The following is a 24049-nucleotide window of genomic DNA, read 5'->3' as shown; positions in this document are numbered from 1 at the left end:
AGCTATCAGGCTTCATGCAGAAATGGTTATGGAGGGCTCATATGTTCTGGTCCTCAGCTGTGTTGAGAGAGCTGTAATACAGAGCTGGGAATGGGTAACCACTTCAGTTCGCTTGGCAGGTAACTGTAGTGACAAGCATCTGAGGCTCTTACTGGATCTTGGCTGTTAGCCTGGAGGAAGGTTGCTCTCACATGGTAGCCAGTTGAAGCGGATTCAGGAGTGCCAGCTTCTGCCTTACCAACCATTAAATAAATGAGTTTCTAAATCACATCAAGCTGAAGCGTTGGAAAAATTAACTCTCTGATTGTCAAGATACCACTTAAAACATCTGGCTGTGCTTACTAAGCACTGAACCATTTCGGATGTGATCCCAAGTTCTGCAGGGAGATGACTGACACCTGATAACACCTGATGACTTTAGTATTTCAGAGACATGAGGATTTAAGTCTCATCTGCTGTGAACTAGGTTACAGTACTGTTTGTTCTCTTGTGGTGGCACATAATAACTTTATAAAATGGCTCTGTATAGTTGGACTTGACAATGAGTCCAGGGCTGGATATGCAGTGGAGAGAAAAAGGGGAATGTTTTTCTGAGTTCACCTTTGGTGAACCTGTGTACACAGTTGGAACTGCAGCTGCCTGGCTTCTTTGTCTTTAAGCAAAAGCACCCGGGTGGAATATGAAATATAACTTGAACTTCTGAATTAAACCCTGTTTACTGCTTAAAGAAATAATTGCATATTTGTATTGAAATGTGGTGTCGGCATGTGAGCTAGAAATCTGATTGAAACAAGGGATTTTCATTTGCATTACTGAAACGCTTAAAGTTGGCTGGAGTATAGACTTCATTACTAGTGTACCACTGGGCACTGTTTTGACTGGAAGAGAAAGTAAGAGTTTTGTTTGGTTTTAATTGAGTTGTCCCGAATCTGTAATTGTTGAGAAGGTTCCTTATGAGTCTGCTCTGGTTGGTTTCATCTCAGGAGAAAGTTAGGTCCATTATAAAATGCTTGCTCATACAGTGATGTACTGAGGGTCGCTGAAAGGGGCTTGACCAGTTCTTACCCACTCACAAGAAGAAAGGTTTTTAATCTGTCCAAATAAACAATTGCTATGTAAGTTTGCTAGTATCTCAGAAGTTAGTTTCTGTCATGAAATCTTGCTTCAAATGTGTAAAGCCTGTTCCTATTGCATGCCAAGGTTGCACCTGGCTCTTTTCATTGTTTTTTTTTTTTTTTATTTCGGTCTAGATATTTCATGGCTGACAAAGACTATTACTTGCCAGCTATATTTTAGCACATTACTGAGCATGAACAACTCAGATTATTTATAAATCACTGAATAAACTTTTAAATCTAATATAATACTTTTTTGAGAAAATCTTTAGGAACCTACGCAAGTAGTTAGAGCGGTTGGCCTACTTTAAGCAAGAGGCTATTTCGTAATGTAATGACTATTTATACATTCCAAGTCCTATGCAATCAGTGGTAAACAAAACATAAGTCTCTTGCAAGGTGTCTTGCAGGAAGGCTACGTTTGGCCTTGCCAGGCCATGGCTGAAGTGTGGTTTGTTTGGTTGTTTTTTGTCTCCAATTTCATTGAGAAGGTGTTACGGTATGAGTGATTAACTACCCTGAGCAGGGTTGTAAGATGTGGCATCTCCTTTGCTTTGCAGTGAAATTTGAAAATAAATACAGGTAAACCTTCAAGACTCAGTGCTGCAAAGCTGCTTTCAACTGTCTGCAATAGAGGGTTAAGGAAAGTGTTTTGGATGGATTAGATGAATTATCATAACAACAAGAACAAAAAACATATTTTTGGCTATAACTAGTGAAAAATGCCGGAGTTGACGTTATATCCGTCTGTCTTATCACTTCATTCAATCTAAGTCAGGATTTCCTGGCATTCATCTACACAGAGACGATGGACTGTGCTGTTCATGCTATTGCAACTTTTGGGTGGTCAAGTATGGCTCCTGGGGTGTATGTTGTTTCCTACATTCCTGCCAGGTGGGTAAATCAGGCAACTTTCATAAATACTCAACATACTTTGTTTGAATTCATTCCTTTCCCTTTATTGCAGGCTAACTTTCTCAGTCATTTCTTCATTCTCTTTTTCAAAAAACATCTTTCTCTTTCAGCGTTTTAACGTAACTACTTACAGAGGCTCGACAATGTTTTGACAGCTGATCAAAAAAAATCAGGTCGCTTGTGCTCTCAGCACTGCTGGAGCACCACACCTGGTATTGTTGGTCTTACACATTACAAGTGCTAATAAAACTAATCAAAATCTTAAAGCCATATGCTGAATAAAAACAAGTTGGATGTCAATTAAAAAAAATAAAAATTTGTTACTGAACTATATTCTAAACAGCACCTTGAATTTGGGAGCATGCACCTTGAAGCGGGTAAACCTTTTTTGGTGAGATCGTATGGCTGAAAATTCACTTTGGGGTTAACTGAAACCAAGCCCTTCTGAAGCAATTCCCTTTGGCAGGAGGGTGAGCGTCCGTGGTGCTTGCACCCAGCTCTGATCGAGAGCGTTCTCTAGTGAGGTGGGAGGGCGTGCTGCAGCGAGGGCAAGGAGGGGATTACAGGTGCCTTCCACAGCCCTGTAAAGCCCAAGAGAGAAGCTGTGTCTTCTCAGGTGTACCAGAGCACTCCTGTGATCGGAGTGTTTTTTTCTTTTTTAGCAGAAGTGGAGGAAATCTGAAAAGGCAATGTTTTGGTTTAATATGTGGGCATTTTTAGTTACTTAGAGTTGAAGGTGTTTGTGTTTTCTATCAAAACTACTGTTCAGCTAACTAGTAACATTTTGGAATGCTGATCAGCGTTGTTCATCTCTGTATCAGTTGGCATTAAAATGTATTTATTTATGTCTAATGAGCAATATTGTTTCTTAGTTGTTTTATTTTCATATTCTAAAATGACTCCTTTGAACAAGGGCTTGAAAGCTGCGCACAGACTTACGGGGAAAAAAAGAGGGGGTGGTACAGAAGACGGAGAAGGAACAGGAAAGAGCAGGCAACCAAACCCATGCCCCAGGATGCCGCCCGTAAGGTGTGGTGGTGGTGTCTGTGCTGGCCTGCTCATTTACGTAGGAGATACTAAGGGCTGAGCTCAGTCAGTGCTTTCACACAGCCCCGAAGCGCAACAGGAGCTGGTGCGGTGTCACAAATACCAGATTGTGCCCTGCGCTGCTGCTCAAAGCTTTCTCCCGTGTGCAGCGCGTAGTTCTCCTCCCTCCTTCTCCAGAGGAGGGGGCGAAGGTATAGGTTGGAGCTGGGAGGATAAGAGCCTTCTATTCATCTCGCTTTCTGGCAGAGGCAGTTCTCCGACGTGCCTTGGCAGTGTCTGTATTTAGTAGCTGTGTTCCTGGACGCCGGCCCAGTCACATGGCGCTGCTGGAACAAGTGACACGGGAATGATGCCTCAGCCCCGGCCTGGCGCACAGAGCAGGAGGGGCTGGGCTGAGGTGAGCTGAGGTGGGCCTGCTCCCTCCCCTGCGCTCCCTGGGGATGCTGCAACCAGCCCTGCTCCCGGCAGGCTGCTGCCGCTTGGCTCAGCCCCTTTGGCTCCAGCACGGAGGTTTCTCTAAAAAGAGAAAACAGAAAAAGCCTAAGGAAGGTTAAATAAAGAACAGAAGACTGGCTTGTTTGAAACGATTGAGATGGCTGCCGTAAAACAACTTCTGCAAAATGTTTGATTCAGTTTTGATGAACTGAGGTCTCCTGGCTGCTAGAAACTGCTGGGGGCTGAGGAGGGTGGTGGGAGGGAAGAGGAGGGAAAGCTGGTTAGGACTGAGTGGGGATCTCTATATAGAGAGACTCAATTATGGATGTAGGGAGCTAACCTTTTTTGTGTGTTTTAGTTGTCTCCAGCCGTTAAGTCCTAGCTCAAGGAAAAAGACACTTAATGGTAAAACACAAATACGTGTAATTACTGATCTTCAGCCCTTTCAGACTGCTAGCAAGGAACTCCATTTTGGGGCTAGCAGCTGGAAGCACTGTTCTGTGCTGTATGTGGTTCTACCTCAAATACATTGTTTTCTGTTTTTTTTTTTTTTTTGTCTGTGGGTTTGTTTTTCTTTTTAAACACTATCACTGAGACATTGTACATAACCTAGCTCCCAAACTTCTGACTAACAGCCACCGAGCAGTGAGTGTGAACTTAGGGAAGCTGGCTGGGTTCCGACACACTGCTCTAATAAGCAGTTCTTGGTGGTTCTGAAAAGCTGAGGCATGCAATTTATCGCGACTTAACTTGGTGTAGAACTGCTCGTTAGCCTCTATCAGGTGTGTGCGCATTTCATGGTCACTGTTTTGTGTGTATGTGACGATACTGCTTTGTGGCAACAAAGATGATGAAGAATGATTGTGACCTTGCAGAAATTCAGGAAGTTGTCCTTCATGAAGCAGGTGGTCTGGGAAGTGCTGTGTTTGCAGTGAACAAGTACCCCCAATGTTGTGTTCCTTTTCATCCAGTAACATAGGCAATTATTTTTAAAAAGGTAACATTTGTACAGTGATCTAATATTGAGAGGTGTTTTTCTCCACCACAACTCTTTTGACAGGAAAACCCAAACTGAGGGAGAAGTACTGCAAATGACATGTTCGTTCACTTGTTGCGTGACTAATCTGCCATATATCCAGCCTAACGTGTGTGAAACTACTAACTATGTATCATGCTGGAACACGGTGGTTCATCTAAGGTTAAGTAGTGCTTTACCATATTAGGACTACTTCAAATGATTGTGGAAAAAGAATGCGGTGTGGCATCAGCACAACTCCTCCAAATCCAAGGCTGTAAAAAGAGGAGGAGCAATACTGGGCTCTTTTGGGGGAGAGTGAGGAAGGGAATCCACATCTTCTGTGGAATCTATTTAACAGGCCAGAAGAGGGAAATTCATCGTTAAGCAATCCAAAATAGAATCTACTTTACCTATAAATATGTTTTGGCACTCATCCTGGATGTCTGGGTTGTGGGTTTTTTTTTGTGTATCTGTTTTGCTAAGTGTGTGTTTCACTAAAACAAATTCTCACTTGAAACAGCAGGTATGATTCAAACTTTGTTTTCCTATGGTTCTAAAGACTATTTCTAAAAGATGATTGGAAAACAAAACCTTACTGGAGATTTTGCAAATATACTACTAGTTTTGAAAACAATGTATAGGTTTTTAAGTCTCAATGAGTATATATCGTATATACGTTTGTTCTTTTCCCCCCACCCCAAATTCTCTTGCTGAAGTGTTACCTCAAGTTGGAGTCGTTTATGCAATTGTCTGAAGAGCTGAGATGAAGGGCAGGAAATGACCTACAAACAGAGCAGGTGATGTGCTGTCACATAGCCTAGAAAAAGAATGATTTAACTCTGCTTCCCAGAGGATTATTTCTGGAGGGCAGGACACTTTCTTCCATTTTCTACAGTAATCTGCTCCTTGGACTCAAGGTGTTTTCCATGCATGGTTTTCCATTTTTGTTTTAACTTTTCAGAAACTGTTTTGTGTATTTTCAGTCCTAATTCCTCAAGTATTTTAGTATTTATAGTATTGTATGGATGAGGTATCATTGTGAAGCCCACCAGCTATTCAGTGGGCTTTCAGGTGTTCCTAGTTTTAGTCTCTGACACAAATCTCATATTTGAGTGTTTCAAAACTTCCTTTCCTTTCTGTGTGGGGAAAGGATAGGATAAGTGAATGCTGTCAACTGCTGGTCCTAATGTAAGTGCTGGCCATCGGTTGTTTTGTTCATTCATGCTTCAGAGGTGAATGGGAACACTGCTACTGAAAGCAGTCCTCAGTGGGGTGAGGACTCGCCCTCTGCTAAATCATTTGAATAACCCGGGAACAGACCAAAGCTTCCCTGTTTCCCTCATTTGGGAAGAGGAGCAATTGTGATATAGCATTTGTCACCACTCTGGGGATTTAAACAGGTTTTTTTTTTTTTTTTTTTTTACTGCTTCCCTCTGTGGCTGAGCAAGTTGTTGTGTTACCATGCTCTAGCTGTCCACTTGTCTTTTGTCCAGGGTTTAGAGGTTGTGGTTTACAGAGATGACAAAATTTTCCTAAGGATGATGCTGTGCTATTTAGCAGGTAGCATGTGGCACTGGGTTTTGAAATCTTTCTCTGTCTGACTCTGCTGCATTTCTGGGTGGCCCTTCTGGGTGAAGTTATTTTCCCTTTTTAATCTGAAAGGGACATAGCTCTATGGCTGCCATTTTATGAAATGTCTAAAACTACTGATTAGAAAAAAAAAAAATCTATGTAAGAGGTGAGATATTGGCAGGTGTGTATGGGTTAAGTTGTGTGGATTTTTAAGCATGGGTGGGAAAGAGGACTTTGTTCTCCTGCATACTTACCTGAGCCTGAAAAAAACGTGAGGTTCCTTTGGTCTGTTTAAAAACTTAGATTATCTTGGTCAGAAGTATTTTATTAGCTACTTGCCACCAGTACTGCCATTAAATTGTTTTAATAGGCACATGACTGTAAACTCTCATAAACCAGCGTAATGTCTGCGACAAACTATTTGTTTTTTGCTTCTTTTTAAAAGCTTTTCAAAATAATATTTTCAAATTCTCAGCCAACTGTAAATACCATTTGTCCTTAAAAGTAAAACCATTACAGAGCAGAATAGCTGGTGTTTCTCGATATGGGGATTTTTCCCCCTGATAACCATATGGCCATGATGACAGATTCGTATTTGCTCCTAAGCTATATGAGGTTGCTAGGAGTTGTCAGATGACACTTGCTCACATGAGAGCCATTAACAGGGTGTTGTAGCCAGTGTTAGAACAACCTTGCAACGAAGGGCGAGTCACTGCAAAAGCAACTATGCTTTTTTTTTTTTTTTTAAGAGGCCATATGGTTGGGTCTTGTGACTACATAATTGCCAGCTACCTAATCACATACCAGGAAACAAACACAGTTTAAGTCAATATTAGCTGTTGTATCTGCTACAGCTTTGCGCCAGGCTTGGTAGAAAAACTCTGACAGCAGCCAGAGCAAGTCTATGATGGCTTCTGAAACTTGAAAGTCATGTCTGCTCCTCTGCCTGGGATAACTGCAGCAGCACTTAGGCTACAGCTGCCATTCGGCTTTAATGGCATGTTGAATATATGAAGATCTCTGCCTCTTCTTCCCCCAACAAGAAATCCAGCAGACTGTTCCTGTGTAGGGAAGAAATCTGATAGTAATTGCCATCGCTAATGGTTGATCTGTATAGTAAGGAGATCTACTTGAGGCTGTGTCACTTCAGCTGGTACTCGGCTTTTTTTTTCCCGAGAGGATCTGTAGCACAAGAAGATGTGTGGGGGCACACCAAAAGCTACAAATGGCACAGGGGGACAAATAGAAAGAGCAAGAAACAACAGCGATGTGCCACTTGGAAGTAATCTCCCTTGTGCCAAATTGGATGAAAGGATTAGAAAATCTCTGAGAGACCAAAGTGTCAGCTGTGTGAGCAGAGTGACTAGACTGCTGCAAAACAGGTATGCAAGTAACTTTTTTGGATATATGCAGTTTTTGATGGAGGATGAATGTTTTGGCTTGATGTTAGATTTGTAACCACGTGCCTGAAAACTAAGCTGTTTGGAAAGCTCTGTAAGGAGGTCATTCTTGCTGCTGATCGTGACTGATACTGTAGAAAGTCTTCCCTGTTGTTTGAAATCGAATCTACATTCTTGACTGTGATGTGTAAGATCTGTGTGTATGCTAGCTGAGGTCTGAAGGATAATTGACTTTCTTTTCAGTTAAGGTTAAATAACCTCACCTTCTTTTTCTAATTAGTTTTCCTCTTCTCAATTTTTTGCCACCTTCTGTGTTACTGGGTCAAGTAGCACCAATTTGCAGAGCAGGCAGGAGGGGATGCTGTGAAGTGAGGAAGGAGTGGAGGGGGCAACTCTGCTTCCCTTCTAAATGATCTCTAGGTTAAGCATTACATCAAAGTAATCTGGAGCGTGAGTAGTGTTTCTTCAGCTGCTTTTGTTGTGCCTTTTTCAGGTGTGTGACTGTCCCCAGTGAGTGAGCCTGCTGCTGTGTAACTGTGAAAACATGGTTCAGGGTAGCCTTTTCCAAATTACCATAAAGGATATTAGAATAAATATTCTGCGCTCAGTATTGCCTACTTAAAACACAGCTAAATGATGCATAGATTTCAGGCTCTTCATTTCTCTAGCCTGTGGTTGTTGTGCTGAAGCAGTGATTAGTCACTTTCTAAAATGTTCTAAGGTCAGCTCAAGTAGTCTTCAAATATAAATAAATAGGTCACGTTTCAGTTATTGCATGCATGCTGGTTGTTATAAAGGTGAACCAGGAGCTTTCTTAGTAAATGTAAGGGTTAGAGATCTGTATTAACTGAAAATACTGATTCAAGGCAGAATGGGGCAAGCTTTTTTGGCTCCTTTACAGAAACAAACAATTCTGCTTTTCCCCTAAGTAAGAGAGGTCTCCTTCCCTCAGTGTCTCGTATCTGTAATGGCAGAAATGCTGAACAAGCCCAAGGTCAGTGACTTAATATGCCAGCTGAGGAGAAATAAAGCAAATTTAAACTTAATCTGGAATCTGAGGAGAAACCTTAGTAGGGTGTCTGTAAACTATTTATGACTTTTGTGTCTTTTGTACAGAAAAATATATAAATAGTGTTCTATCTATCTAATAGACCTGTTCCAGGTACAGAAAAACTGTTCTTTGTTGATGAACATAGCTTGATTTTTCTATTCCGTTGTTGAGACTTGAAGGTGATTTTTATTAGTTCTAGCATCTCCCAGATGCAGGAAAGATCCCCTCTGAAGGTGAGCTTAGACAAGCTGAACTGTTCAAACAGACTGCTGATGCTGAAGGGGTAGTCACGTTGCCTTTTCCTTTGCTTTCTGGCAACATGCTCTTGTCCTTTTCTCCTTGTGCTGGCTCTGGTTGTTCCAAACCTTCTGGAACTGGCTTCCCTTAGGGAGTCGATTTAGCTCACTAAACAGACAGAAAACTGACTCAGGGAACAACAAAACCCAATTAACCTTCTAACTAGCCTCAGTACTTAGTTGAAATGGATAGGGAACATTTTCTTTGTGCCCTTTCCTAAAGGTGTGTAGCTCTGTGGGTGAAGTGAGTTAGCATAACTCATGCTGCCACCAAGAGGTGGAGGTCCTGCTGCCTTCTACTTTTTCCAGCTACTTTTCTGAGCCACTTTCTTTTGCTGTGACAAATGTCTGCTGTTATGGAGAACTTAACCTGTTTGTGGAAAGGTCCAGCAAGTACCAGAGCTGATGTGAATCATTGGAAAGGTTGTGCAGTTAGAAAAAGGAGAGGAAGGGCGTGGGAGGCTTTTAGTGCTGTGATAGAGAAATAAAACTGTTCAGTCAAAATAGCCAAGTTCAATCTGAAATAGGAACACATGCACAAGCTCATGTTCATCTACTGATTTCAGCAAGTTAAGAATATATAGGACCTAGCATGATACACACTTCGTAAGCCAAAGTGACCCACTTAGGTATCAGTCTCCTCACTCTCTTACCTTCCTAGAGCATACTGCTGACAGAACTCCATTCTAACATTTTGCAGTACCTTGGCACTCAGCTTCAAAAAACCTCACTATTTTGGTCATTGCATTTGTAACATGTGCTTTGAGTCACTTAGCAGTAAGCAATTCTTTCAGCACAGAACACAAATTGTCTTGGTGCATAAGTTTTTTTTAGCTTTGTTTTACGAAGTAGTTTTCTAGCAGGGATTGAAAATGTTGAAAATCAAAAATTTCTTACAATTTTTTTCTTATTCTACTTGCATATAAACAGGGCTAAGGTGGGTGATGTTTCAGTTAGTGTTCAGTAAAAACTTTTTTGAGAGGCTTTTTTAAAGTAAGTGAAAGAAGCAGCAGCAGTTATCCAAAGGTAGTGGTTGTATCATGCTTTATTCTTGCTAAGGATTCATATAACGTGTGAAGGGTACATTGGGCATTAATGTGCTTCATGGTAAGTGATACTTTCCTTTGTAGGTGTATATGTAACGCTACTCCTATTACAGAAGTTTCACATAATTTCCTTCGGTATTTAACACATGGCTAGGTGGGCTGTTTTAGAGATAGAAAGAAGTGTGCAAGTTTAGGTTTTACCAAATCTAAGTTTTAAGACATGAAGTTGGAGTGTTGGAAGTAGTGGTGAAGAGCTGAAAAGCCACTTCTCATGGGATTAGAATTAAATACTAATAACTGGACAGAATGGACACATAGCGTGCTGCAGCCAGGGAGCAAGGGCTTCGTGTAAACGTGTTGAAGGCTTTCTCTTCAAAAATCAGAAGAACTAATGCAGCTATTGTTATAGATTGCATTTGCCAATGAAAAATGGAAAACATCATGTGCAAGTGTTGGTGTCAGTTTTCCATGTAACACTTCCAGAATCTTTCTGTGCCTTCTACCTGTCCTTCATGGATGCATCACGAGAATTTTTGTGGCCTTGAAGTTAATGTTAGCTTATATTGTAGCTTTGGAGGGGAAGGGGAAAGAGTCTGTTTTTTCCTTCCCTATTTATTTTTCTGAAATGCTTAGAAATACGTCCTTTGGTCAGGCTTGGTGGTTGAAGTTGATTAATGAATTATTAAGTAATTGGTCAAGGTGAACATATATGTATACAAATTGCCTGTGAGCGTAGGAGCCTTTTTACCTTAGGAAAAGTAGGCTGAAATATCTCTGCCTATTTTGGATATTTGTGTCTTTTTAGACAATTGATGTGAAAGTGAAAGGGTTTTCTTAGCTTAACATTCCTTTTGATGTTTAGCTCTGTGGTGCAAAGGTGTGCTTTGTTTTCCATGAACAAATATTTTGCATAAAAAGAATCTTACCTCTCTTTATAAGAGATTGTGTGAAGAAACAAACAGAAGCGTGTCTTTCAGCATTGCTAAATAAGCAAGAAGCTAATTTAAAGATAAGTTATGGTCTTGAGGTTTTGGCTTTTATGTGCATGAAATCAGAGCTGACCAATGAGTCTGTGTGCCATCTGTGTTCTTCAACGCTGTTTCTAGGAAGCAGTTGAAACTGCTGTCCCTGTTTCAGGGGCTGTATGTTATACAAGCTGGCTTAAGCTATAAAGGCTGGAAGGACTGTAATCAGTTTGCTCATCAACTTTCGTGTAGGGGAGGGAATAATCCCGGTCATCTGACTAGTCTTGTGCCTACTGCTAGCTTCAACATTGAGGTAATGAACCCATGTAGTTGTATCCCTGTATAGCTTGCCTGTGGGTATGCCTGATCTTATCAAATGATATTTTAGTAGGATGGAGGGTTTCTGTAATGTGTAAGACTGCTGCAAGGACTGCATCTGTGGTTTGTGCAATGCAAAGCCTGAAAGCAGACTTCAGTGAGATGCTGTCTGATATTTGGTTAGTGCTGCAAGAAGCATTATCTGAAGTTATTTCCCTAGATTGCCCTGTTAGTCCCATAAAGCTCTGATACGTTTTATGCTGGTTGCTGTCTGGTACTAGGATGTGTTTAAAGTTATGAAAGATTGTAGAAATCCTTACAGAGATAAGTGGTTCGTGGCCTGTGCTCCTCGGAAAAGGCACTCAAGCAGGCTGGTGAACTGGCTCTGGTTTGGGATCTGTTATGGAAGAACTCTGCTCACTTCTTACTCAGAAGTGGGCACAGCACCAATGTGAATTTTGCTTTAGTGCAGAGCATTGGGGCTCACTGGTTCATAATGAAACCCAAATTCAGGCAAGACAAGTATCAAGTGTGCTTTCAACATTGGTGGTTGGGTACAGGGCTGTGCTGGCAAACTCTATGCCTTAAATGAATGAATCTTTTTCAGTTCAGACTTTCAGTCCTGTGGTCTGAACTGCTGACCCTATTGAGCCAGTCCTGGAGGTTTGTGTGGTGTGTGTTTTTTTTTTTTTTTTTTTTTTCTTAAAAAAAGCTTAACTCTTTAAGGATGTAATGATGTTGCCTTTCTTTGGAAGGGGATCTGCGGGCCGTTTTAATAAAGCAGCATGGTTACTTCAGCTATGACTGTGGTGCTGCCTGCTGCAAAAAGTGTGCAAGTAAATAATCACCTGTGTATCTGAAAAGGTAGAGCATATGGTGCAGAAAAGAATATCCAGCTCATGAGGTAGACCAGCATGAAACCTATTGCTGGCTCTGGCTTTCTTGCATTCTGTATAACTGGATTTTGTAATGGTGTTGCATAGGCAGTGGGTTGAGAAACTACTGCCAGCCTTGTAAAACAAACCGTGTTCTCACAGCTCTTTGTGGGTGCGAGGTGTGTAGGATCTCTGGGCAGTATCAGCAGTGGTATTGGGTCTGGTCTCATACAGGTTATGTTAATGCTGTGATTCTCTTTGAAAGGGAAAACTTGAAAAGAAGCGTCTGGCACTCCCGGTGTTTTAGGGGCAGCATGCTACAAATGCATCAATGAGTTTCCTCACTGTTGATGGCAAAACAGCCTTCAGCAGTATTCCCTGATCCAGCTCTGGGTGCTGGGCCCTTACATGTTATGTACATAGAGTGTACTTGCATCAGAGCACTTCAAGTGGAGATAAGGATCAGGCTTACTCTTTCCAAAGGTATTTAGAGTAAAATCTTGCAGACAGGTACTTAAGCCTTGGAGAAAGATGCTTAATTAGCCTTGTATTTCTTCCTAGCTATGTAGAAAGGGGGATTGATCTCTGAAATTCAAGATGAAGTACAAAGAAGAAATTATGCCAGCTTGACTTGTACTGACTTTGCAAGTCTGAGTGTTGCCCATGGTTACCTTACTGACTAGCAGGAGCTGATGACACTTACCTCGTCATTTATTTATGGCTGTTGGAGCATGGAATAAAAGAAATAGCTTCAGAAATTCTCATCTTCCAGCTGTACAGCGTTTTTGTGCTCTCCCCTCAATTCTCCACCTTCCCTCTCTGCAAGGCATAGTTTAGGAAAATTCCTATGTGAAACATCCTTTTGGGTGGGAGATCAGTGTAGCCTTGACTGAAGTCTGTTATGCAATTTGTTAAACTAACAGCTATTAATAAGTTGTACTCTTACCCCTGGATATGGTCTATCCAGGTCAGGGATGAGGCAATATGACTGAGCACCAGGCTGCCACCAGAGCTGTGGGGCAGTGCTTTACACATGATTAGTTTCTGCCATTAATTCCAGCTTGTCAGCTACAGAGTATGAAAAACATCTTCTGTAGCTGAATTCTGAGGCTCAGCAAGCCTCCATGCTCCAACACATATGCCAGCTCCCTTGGGAATTAGGAAAGAATCTCTTGCTGCTGCAGCTGTGATCAGTCATGCTCTTCAGCTCCATGTGGTAGCTTGAGGAGGCAAGTCGTCTGTCACGGCGTGTCTCTGCGGAGCTGGCAGGTTCTAGGTTCAGAGACTCATTTTACTTCAGCTACAGTCTCAACAATAGAATCACAGAATCATCAGGGTTGGAAAAGACCTCCCAGATCATCTGGTCTAACCACGCCCCTGCCACCAGTATCACCCACTAAACCGTGTCCCTAAGTGCTACGTCCAACCTTTCCTTGAACACCCCCAGGAACGGTGATTCCACTACCTCCCTGGGCAACCCATCCCAATGCCTGACTGCTCTTCCTGAGAAGAAATGTCTCCTCATTTCTGACCTATGTGTCTTGGTTTCATGTACTAAATGAGTTCCATCATTGTTGGAGGTCAAGTCTCAGTAATCTATGATAGCTCTTAAAGCCTTGAACATCCCCAAAAAGAGGAAAAATAGTACTTGGTCTTTTGGTTAAAATGGTTAAATATTGGAAAAATCATAGCTCATATTGACAGTAAAAAGATTCTAAACAATTCACTGTTTTGTTTAGAGAAGAGGATGAGGGGCTGTGTAATCCTCCCATATTATGAAAGACCGTTGCAGAGGATGGAAATCCATTGTTCTTTATTAGCACTAAGAGAAGGGCATGAAACGGTATGCCTAACTTTCAGTAAAGGTGATCGAGACTCTGTATAGAGAAAGGAGTACATGTAAGAGTAAAGCACCAGGTTGCTGGGACACTTTTTTTTGTTTCTCTTCTGGAGAACTTTGAAAAAAGGGTGGATGAAACTTGGTCTGGCTGTGCCTGCCTGTGTGTCTGTCCTTTTGAGTTCTGATTACAGCCCAATTCTTGTAAATGCTGAATAAAAGATGTATTTGCTGAATACCTTTTGCTTTGCCTAAATGAGCCTGCAAAGTGAGTACACTGTTTTTAATAACTTGTTTGTAATCTACAGCTGGTCCTCTTCGGAGTTTGACTTGAATGAAATCCGACTGATAGTTTACCAAGACTGTGAGAGAAGAGGCAGACAGGTCTTATTTGACTCCACAGCAGTCCGCAAAATTGATGAAGCTGTTATTCAGGTATGAAATGTGAACTGTGCATTTGTCCTATTCTGTTTGCCTTCCCAAAAGCAGGAATGGAATTTTTAAAATGACAATGTCAAATTCATAATCTTATTTGTGATCTTTCACTTGTTCTGAGTTCTGTGATAGCTGCACCAAGAGTGTTAGATGTCTGTTTAGACTTCTTGGAATCTGTTACTTGGTATTTTTTAACACAAATGTGTTATTGGAACTTAACCAACTTAAGCCTGACTTACTTCCAAGCAAAGTAATTTGTACCCCTTTAAACTGAGCACTGCCTTAGCCTTTTAATGTTGGATGTGATTGGTTTTTTGTTGTTAGCTGTTTGGGCAGTCCCATTGTTCTGGTGATGTCTAGCTTGTCTAAATGTGCTGGTCCTCCTTTAGTATTTGCATTAGTGAAGTTGTTGGCTTTCTGTAAATGAAAACAACTCTATTTTGTCTAACCACCTCATGTGTAAGACTAACACATGGCAGTGTGTGGCCACATAACTTCTGATGGTACAAATACAGGTAAGAGTAGCTACTGGGAAGATGCAAATTGTTTTGTTTTCTAGGCACACAAATTGTGGAATAATGTTCTGGCAAACTTGGGTGATTTAAGACAAGCAAAACAATATTATTTTTCTGCCTTACTAGCTCTGCTTCTTTTCTGCATTGAATTATATAAGGTTTGATTGTTCTGAAGTCTTTGTTACAACCTGCAGTTTTATTCTGGCAAACCAGTGTGATTGTAGAATCCCTAGCTATACTCAAATAGTTGTGACTGTTAAAATTACTTATGCAGGTGCTTTTAAAAACAAACAAAACACAGCACTTTCTAACTATTTCAGTCATACAACAAATATATAATTGTTCCACATCACTCAGACTGATGAGCATCATCAGCTAATGACTGATTATGAGCTTATGAGGGTAAGTGGGTCAGACTGATCTGTTAATCCCTTCACCCACCACCCAATAAAACCTAGTGTCAACATTCTTATTTTGTGTCTTAAAGTTGGTTAAAAACACACAGCATGTGAGGACAAAATGTGTGGAAGAAACGTTTCTGGCTCCATTTAAATGTTCAAAATACCCCATTTGCTTTAATACTGTAAAGGTGAACTGCAAAATGACCTATCAAAAATGGTGCACACAGATTAAAATTTCCCTCATAGCATGTGATAAAAGATATTACCTGTTTTCCCAGCAGACACTAGTCTAGGTACCCTTGTAAAAAAGAAATGCCAGAGCACTTTGAATGATGAGTAGAGAGGACATTGACATTAAGTGAATGATATGCTACCAGTAAGTCTAGAACTGACTCAAATTTAAGGCAGGATTACTCTTAAGCTGTCCTATGTAAACTGAAGTCAAGGGTGTTTGTGTGTATACTGTACATTTATGCACTCTTCTAGAATGTAATAAATGTTTTATTCACATCAGATATTCAAAATACGTTGTCTTTGAAGCGTGCATTAAATTTACCTGGGGGAACTAGCATTCCATTTAACCGCATGCTTGTTTAATGTACTCTTTTTTTCAGTGCTTTTGATCTAATCTCCCATTCTTCCTGCAGATGGTGTGTATCTGACTGCTTTTTATTTGGCATTTTTGTCAATAGCTTGTTAAGCAAGTGGCTACTAACACTTGGTCATTATAAACACCTAATGACAGTGACATAAGTAGTTACAAATAAATAGTAGGCCAAGAAAAAACACAATACAAAATACAAAAGGAGTGCAGGAATGGGATAAAATATAGAAGAACAAGACTTCTATGCCAGGAGGTTTATTTTAAATCAACAGGGATGTTCTACCATTATTGTACTCTAAGCTTACAAAAAGTACAGATTGTCTGTTCCACTTTTTTTTGCTCACTCTTCCCTCTTCCTGTTTCTGCATCTCTCCTTTTGCTTATTTCATCTCCTTATCATGATTTGAGTATTCTAAAGCTTACTGCAGTTATTGCAGTGTAGTACTCAGTTTTTATCTGAAAAAAATCAGTTTTGTGGAATATTGGATTCTATTTTAATTTCCTGTTACAGTTCCTTTCCCAAAATACAGGACATAAATTTGGCTGTGTTGCACTAGCCTCTTGGTTATTATAAATTCTTTTTGTCTGCTGCTTTCTTTTCTGTAAAGTGTTATCTATGGTTACCTTGGTCACATTAAAATCTATTTAACTTGAACTCTGCTTGTGCGTGTTTCCAGTGAGTTACAAGCTCGTACAAAAAGATCTGTTAAAATGTATTTCGTTCTGATATGCACTGAAGGAATGGAGGCTTCCATTAATGCACATTAAGTACATGTTCAGTAAGGGATTTCAAATTTCTTAAATGTGTAAGGTTAAATAGTGTGTGATGGTCTTAAGGCTATATAAGCAGTCTTCACTGAAGGTTAGTTTTGTTAAATGAGTTAAATGCAGCATTTCTAATGAAAGATGTATAAATAGTATTAATGTAATATTTTCCAAGGCTTCCTTTCCGTCTCTGGTCAGTTCTACAATGTTATTAAACATAGTGACTTGAGAGTAAACTTTCCTTATATCCAGATGACTTTTAATTAGCTTGTCTTTTGCAACTCCTACTCGGGTTTAACTAATGGATTTTATAACCCGCTAGCTCTACCAAATGATGCATTATTTATTCCTTGATTTTGTTGGCTGTTCTTCTAGTTAAGGATCTGATAATCAGTTAGGAAGCAAAAATATGTGGCTTGACTAATTGTGCAAATGGTTACAGAAATTGATTTGTAAGCAGCCTATAGACAAGATTTGTTTACATAAACTTTGGCAAATGTTACTCACCATGTGTTTGTAACAATTGGGGATCATCTTCCAGTAGAACTTTACCTGACTAATTACTCTGTGATATTGTTGAAACTTGTCTGAGGATCTAAATGTGAGTAATTCTGTATTTATTTTGTCATACTAGCCTTTTTTCTTATAGAATCAATACATGTGTTTTGAACCAAATAAGTGTTTGATTCTGTCGCTGAACTATATTTTAAGAAAAATCTTGTCATGCTGTTTTTATGGATGAGAATCTTATTTTCGTAATTATTTTATTTTTTATATTGTTCTTATTGCTTTGTTTTGATACAGAAAATGGCAGAGGATGCTGCTGTAAAGGCTTCTGTCAAGAACTGCCAAGCAGGCAATGGGAACAATATTTCTTCCCATAGCCCCTCGATAAGCTGTTTGCAAAATATCAAAGAGCAAATACCGAAGTACCAGGTAATGTTATTTTATTACTTCTATATATCTGTCTTACTGAAGAAGTCTTAACTTACATGTGCTGCATCCCTAGTTACAATTCTAGTATTTTCAAGTTAGGGTAGATAACTCAAGATTCTGATTAAATTTAAGGTGTTGTAGAGTAAGTATACATGGGCACATCTTAAGCTTTTATTCTATGTTGACCTCTTTGAAAGCATTAGAAAATAATAGCATTAATAACTCTGAAAGTCAAAAGCACTAAACAGTTCCCTCTTCTAGTTATAAACATGACTGTCAATCATATCAGTTCAGTTCTGAAGAAGCTATTGGACATGGTAGGTGAGAGGGACTAATGTCTCATTGTAACGTGAAACTTCTAAGAACAATTTTAGGATACTCTGGCTGTCTGTGAAAGCATGACCGTTTTATCTAGAAAAAATACAATTTGAAGTATCTATAGAACAAGGTAGAAGAAAAATTGTATACAAGTAGAAGGTAAATCAGTTCCTTCAGAATTGTTAACCTCAATATTTGTTGTTCATGGTTAGTCTTTGAAACATAAGAAGAAATTGGCTTGATCATTCTTAGAAATGCAGTCTTCACAAATTATTTTCCAATAAAAGATGCTTCTGAGAAGTTTTCTGTAGGGGCAGAAAAGGAGAACTTAGAAATTTGACTTGTGAAGATAGTTTAATGCTTGTAGCAGTGTTTCCTCTAGTGAGCAAAACCAACTACATCTTCCAGCTGTCCTTGCTTGTACTTGCATTTAGTGTGTCAGAACCACACAGGATCATATTTGGCATGAAAAAGCAGAATGTATTCTCCATTCAAAATGCAGCACTATGTCACTATTTTCAATTGAAATAGTATGTCAAGTCATTACTGACTTTTGCTTTTCCTTTCTTCTTGTCTGTGTAGTACACTAGACCAGCCTCTGATGTCAACATGCTGGGAGAAATGATGTTTGGCTCGGTGGCAATGAGTTACAAAGGTTCCACCTTGAAAATCCACTACATACGGTGAGTGTCCTTTTCTGTGATGTGCTCCCTTGTCAGGCGCTTGGAACTGATGACTCACTGAAATGACTGTTTATCCTTTCAGCTCTCCCCCTCAACTGATGATAAGTAAAGTCTTCTCAGCCAGGGTAGGAAGCTTCAGTGGAAGCAACAATAAGTAAGAACGTCTCTCTTCTTTCCCTCCATACCCTCCCACCCTCGTTCTCCAATACAGTTGTCTTTCATTTTTTTTCCTTTTGTAGGCCTTCTGTCACTGCTTTAAAATTTGACTTAGCTGAAGTGGAAAGGTCTAGTCGAAAATTGGAAATGAAGGCTGAAATGAGGGCTTGTGGTTAAGTGTGAACTTGATAAGTCTCAGCCAGGACGTAGAAGAAGAAAGATCAGTTGATCACTTGAGTTTCTGCTTCTTAATTTGTCAAAGGCATGCCATAAACTTCAGAGGTTAGGTACTTTGGACATTCAAAACATCTATCCTTTCCAGCTGTCATAAGAGTGCAGCAATATGTTGTAAGAAGCACTATGTTTCCTTCAGCAATAGCAAAAGTTACTGTTTCTCATCTTTCTCTTTTCCTTTATCTCAAAAATGGGCAAGTTTGAAAAAACTGAATCCCATGTGTGATACACAGAAGCTTACAACAACTCAAAGAGGGAATTTATATAGGGAAAAGAAGGGACTCTTTTCCTTTTAGTTTCAGAAAACCTACTGATCCTTTGAATGTAATTCTAAAGTTAATCTTCAGTTTTCACTTCATCATAAAATGAGTCTAATCTTCAAGCTAATACTAATGATTATTGATCAAGTTAGAAACACTGCCTTTTTCTCTTTTCTTAGCTTACAAGATAGCTTTGAATATATCAACCAAGATTCCAGCTTGGGAAAGCTGAGCTCTAATCAGAATGGTTTGGGAACCTGTCGCAGTGGAAGTAATTTAGGTAAATATTTGCAGGTTCTATGTCTTTCTGACAGTGTGACACCATCTGTTCCTTTAGTTTGGTTTCTTTTTTTTTTTTTTTCCTGTGCATCACCTTTTCCTTTTTTTTTGCATTGCATTTTCTCTAGATTGCTTTTGTTTCCTAGGTGTGTTACAGCTGTGTAGCAGCAAACTGCTGCAGGGTGTGTCTGAAGGAGGTCCCCTCCGGCTCATCCGCAGTGCTTCTTTCTTTGCAGGTTTGTGTGGAATGCCAACTGCAGTGTGACCCATCCATATGCACACAAATCCAGCTCCTCTGAATTCTTACAAGAGAAACATAATTACTCTCTAGAAATAGAAAGGGCTGAGAGAGTGACAACAGACAAATGTGGCTTTATACTTAAAATCTTTCTTCCAAAAAACTGGCTGAATTAATTGGTTTTTGTTGATTTTCTGTTTCTAATTCCAGTGCTTAATTTTAAAGACATTTTTATGCAGTGTGTTTAATAATAAATGAGCCCTTATATTTCTTAGGGAAGTTATGTTTCTTGCCTTGCTGATTTCTTGCTAGTGTGGAGGTGTACTGCTGATAATACAGCTTTTTCTTTTATATCATACTAATTTTCTAAAAATAAAAAACCTTTCAAAACTACTTCTTGAGCTAAGTCTGAGGGGCTTTAATTTTTTTTCAACAATATCAATTCCTTTAATTTTTAAAAGCTCAGCACTGCTTTACATAGTCTCCTTTTACAGCCATACTGATGGCCCATGCAGGTGGGTAGATATTAGGCTTAATTATTTCATTAATTAAAAACTTGAATACCAATGCAGTTTCTTCACAGCCTTTGCAAATTTTGCATGCTCTACAATTTCAGTGACTGCACTACTAACACTTCAGTGTTGTACATCATAAGCTGAATGTTTCTTACCATGAAGCTGTGTAGATAATAAATCTCTGCTTGGGGAGTAAATCAGAAGCTTGAAGGACATGTTTGACTATTCTGTTGTAACATTTGACTTGTATAAATTAAAAATCTTGCAAACAAAAGTTGAGTGACAGATGGTAGTACCACCAGTTCTTGCAATCAAAAATCAGATGCACTTTGTAATGTAGACTGTATTCACATTCTTAAGCTTCTTAGAGACACCTTAGATTGGGCCAAGTAACTAACTTCCTCTAGTAACGTGACATTCAGTATAGACCTAGTGTTTGCTACTACCTCTGCTCATGCAACACTGCTTATTTGGAGTAATGGTACAGGATGTAACTTTGGTGTTTTATGACCTTTAATCTCAAGCATTTCTTTAAAATGCTGACAAATAGTATAGTGAGTTAAGTAATATTTTCTATTGATCTGTTCTGTTTGTTTTAGCACACAGTACACCTGTTGATATGCCCAGCAGAGGACAAAATGAGGACAGAGACAGTGGCATTGCTCGGTCAGGTATCTGCTGTTTCTCTTGTTTGCCTACTTTTGTAATTGTTACAGTTCTTTGGCTCAGCAGATCACGTGGAATTTAGGCACCTTTTTGACCAAAATCCAAATTTCTTTGACATCTGCTAAGCAGTTTTTTCTGCTATTGCCGAAGACTTTATGCAAGAATATTTATAGTGATGCTCTTTGCTTACAGCTATTGTTTTGGTTTTTTACCAATCTATAAGATGGAGGAAGAACTGGTTGGTTCTCTAACTATAGCAAGGGAAGAGAAGAGGTGTTTGCACTGAGTAGAAAAAAGGTCAAGAGACCGAGAGGTGTATCTAGTGTAATGAGAGAGCAAACACATCTTATGGCAGAATGCTTTTGATAAGAATAAGATTACTTTTAGTATGTTCTAAGAGGAAAGATCCCTGTCTTTATAAGAAAATAGTACTCTATGGCAAGAAGAATTTTTAAAAATAATTGTGCCTCCAGTTGCAAGCAAGTTACGTGAAAACTGCTCTAATTCTTTTACAAAGAGCAGCAAGCAAGAACAATGTTTATGTGAACTTGTTCCCTGTCAGAGTGTGAAGAAAAGCATTTGACTGGCACTCAGTATGTATTTTCTTCCTTTTTTGATAGCATCTCTCAGCAGTCTTCTGGTCACTCCTTTTCCATCTCCAAGTTCTTCATCATCATCTTCTAGCAGCTATCAACGTCGCTGGCTCCGAAGTCAGACAACTAGTTTAGAGAACGGAATAATTCCAAGGTGGTGAGTGAAACACCTTTCTGGTTACAACAGCTGTTTGGCAATAATTTAAGCAGAGTTTAAGCCTCTTTTATTTAAAAGCATGAATTCTGTCATAAATACTGTCAGTTCATTCTGATTTCTGTGCGCGTTAGGTAAGATTGCCAGTATGAGGGAAGATCGAGTTTTGGCTGAGTGTGAGCTACAAGGCCTGATTTGACATACTTACTGAATGTAGAGTCTGTCTAAAGACCCCATCCTGAAAAGCAAATTAAACTTTCCTCTATTTCTGAAGGAGCAGAGCAGCCTGTTGAGATGAAAGACGGTAACAGCACCACTGCCATAATAACAGTATACCACGATGAAGTCTTGACTAGTGAGCAATTACTGAAATTGTAGAGTAATAGCCCATGACAACTCTCTTGGCTAGCACTGGGTGTTCCTGATGTGACTTCTGCCAAAACAGGAAGAAAAAAAGAGCTGTGATCAAAAAGCTTGGCTTCTGTTTTGGAATTTTATTAGCTTTTGTAGCTCAACAGCATAACAAAGCATGGAATGCAGCAGACCTTTTGTAGCTAATAAGCAAATTTTTCTGTTGTCAGCTGCAAAATAGTGAATGGGTCTTGATTGTCTGCTCATATGTACTCATCCACCTGCACCAAGAAACCGTATGGAATTAGTGGAGGACTACAAGAAACTTGTACTGTGTGGCCTGTGTTACTCTTCACTGTCTTCGGTTAGGAGAACCTTAGAAACTGCCAGTTGAAATACGTGGTCTACTTTAAAAAAAAATAAAATACCGCACTATTTTTGATAAGCCCAATTTCAAATGTTATAATTCTGGCTCAACATCTTTCCCTAGTGTCAACAATTGAACATTTTCCCTGGGTATTTTTGCAGAATCATTAACATGAATCATGCAGTTGCACTTATGTAGTGGTCATGATTTCTAAATCATTCTGACAGTTGAAAATGAGTTAGTAAACTTTTTGCTTTCAGTAAATGGAAATAGTCTAGTTTCTTAAAGAAATAAGACAGTGTGTGAAAATGCTAAAACACTGAGAAGGAAATAAGGTAATTTCAGGCAAATTAAAGTAGCAGCTGCATTTTGACAGTTAAAAGTTCTTTGAAGTGTTATGAACGTAACAAATTGTTTAAAGGAAAGTAGCTGTACTGGGCTTCTAATTCACTGCGGGGAATAGCTTGTCTCTTTTCCTCATGGGAGAATCCATGCTGAGGAAAGATCTTGGAAACAGGGCATTATTAGTTCTGCTGTTTAGAACTCCTTTTGGTTTGGGGTTCTTTCTGAGCCAAATGGCCCCTTCAGATGCTTGTTTTCTGATGCTTGCTGGAGAAGCAGTAGGTTTCTGGTTGAATTACTTCAATGACAGCAGAGCTTGCACTCTGTTTGTACAGCCAAGACTCCACCGTTTTCATGACTAATGTTTTAGGCCAGTAGCTCAGAGAAAATGAGATGTATAGCTGGAACTTCATGTAGTCAGTTGGCAGCCAAGCTAGATTAGCAGCTTTGTTGAAAAGGCTTTTCTTGCAGACCACTGTTTTTCAAATTCTGTTCCTGAGAAGCAGTACAAAAACTTGTCATGTTTCTTAGATGCTGACTGACCCATCCTTTCCAAACTTCCTTGGGAATTTGTCTCTGCATGCAAGTTCCTGAAGTTCAAATGAGGTTGTGTTTTTGTCTTGAACTCTGTTTTCCCACAAACTGTTTTTGCTGGGGTTTTATTGTTTATTTTTTCCTGTATTTCTGGACTTGTACCTCTATGATGAGAAACTTGTGTGCATAGTTGTGTTAAACCAATTAAACTGTAAAGCGCTTATTTTTAGACTAAACTTAGAATGAAAGTTAAGGATTTGGACTTTCCTCTTGGTAATTGCTTCATAGGGGCTTACAAATGCCACAGGTTTCATTTCAAGATAATTCTGATACAAGAAGCTTTCAGGAATTTAATTACCACTGACTGATATTGCAGACTTAATTCATGAGAAAAGTCCAGAAGCAAGCTGTTCCTCTGAGCTGTTGCTCTGGATGTGTCCCTTTTGTTTTCCTACAGCTTTTTCTTGTCTGTGCTTACCACTCGCTCCTTATAGTTCCTCAATGTGGACTGAAAGCCATTTTTCCTTTTGAAAGGAATACTTTAATTGAAAAATGTCTTGAAGTAGTGTATACACTATTCAGTTAATTCAGAAACTTTAAGCAATAAAAATAATCTTTGCAAATTCAGTAACATCAATGTCTGTCACTGCAGTGCAAGTATTTATGGAAGAATAGAGAGGGGCTGGGAGTTGCCACCCTTCTGTATAATGACAGAAAACCTTGTGCTGGCAGATATCTGTAGCATCTAATTCGGTTGCCCACTCAAAGGACTAAAATGGAATTTAGATCAGGTTGGTCTGGAGCACATATAGT

General features: G+C 39.5%; 1 protein-coding gene across 3 annotated transcripts in view; it reads left to right on the top strand.

Moving 5' to 3' along the window:
* The window catches only part of FNIP2 (folliculin interacting protein 2), a 49387-nt gene that overhangs the window by 7195 nt on the left and 18143 nt on the right, over window positions 1-24049 (top strand). Inside the window, exons 2-9 of one of the 3 annotated variants that reach the window (XM_084286085.1) lie at window positions 14199-14325; window positions 17415-17546; window positions 18447-18547; window positions 18630-18701; window positions 19377-19477; window positions 19623-19712; window positions 20829-20900; window positions 21516-21642. In XM_084286085.1, coding sequence (XP_084142211.1) covers window positions 14199-14325; window positions 17415-17546; window positions 18447-18547; window positions 18630-18701; window positions 19377-19477; window positions 19623-19712; window positions 20829-20900; window positions 21516-21642 — 822 coding nt within the window. Of the gene's footprint in view, window positions 1-14198; window positions 14326-17414; window positions 17547-18446; window positions 18548-18629; window positions 18702-19376; window positions 19478-19622; window positions 19713-20828; window positions 20901-21515; window positions 21646-24049 lie in introns of all 3 variants that reach the window. The other 2 variants (XM_084286084.1, XM_084286086.1) reach the window with 2 other exon arrangements.

Source organism: Netta rufina (assembly GCF_964035555.1).
Source record: "Netta rufina genome assembly, chromosome: 4".
NCBI classification, from domain to species: Eukaryota; Metazoa; Chordata; class Aves; order Anseriformes; family Anatidae; genus Netta; species Netta rufina.
This window is presented reverse-complemented; position numbering and strand designations above follow the sequence as displayed.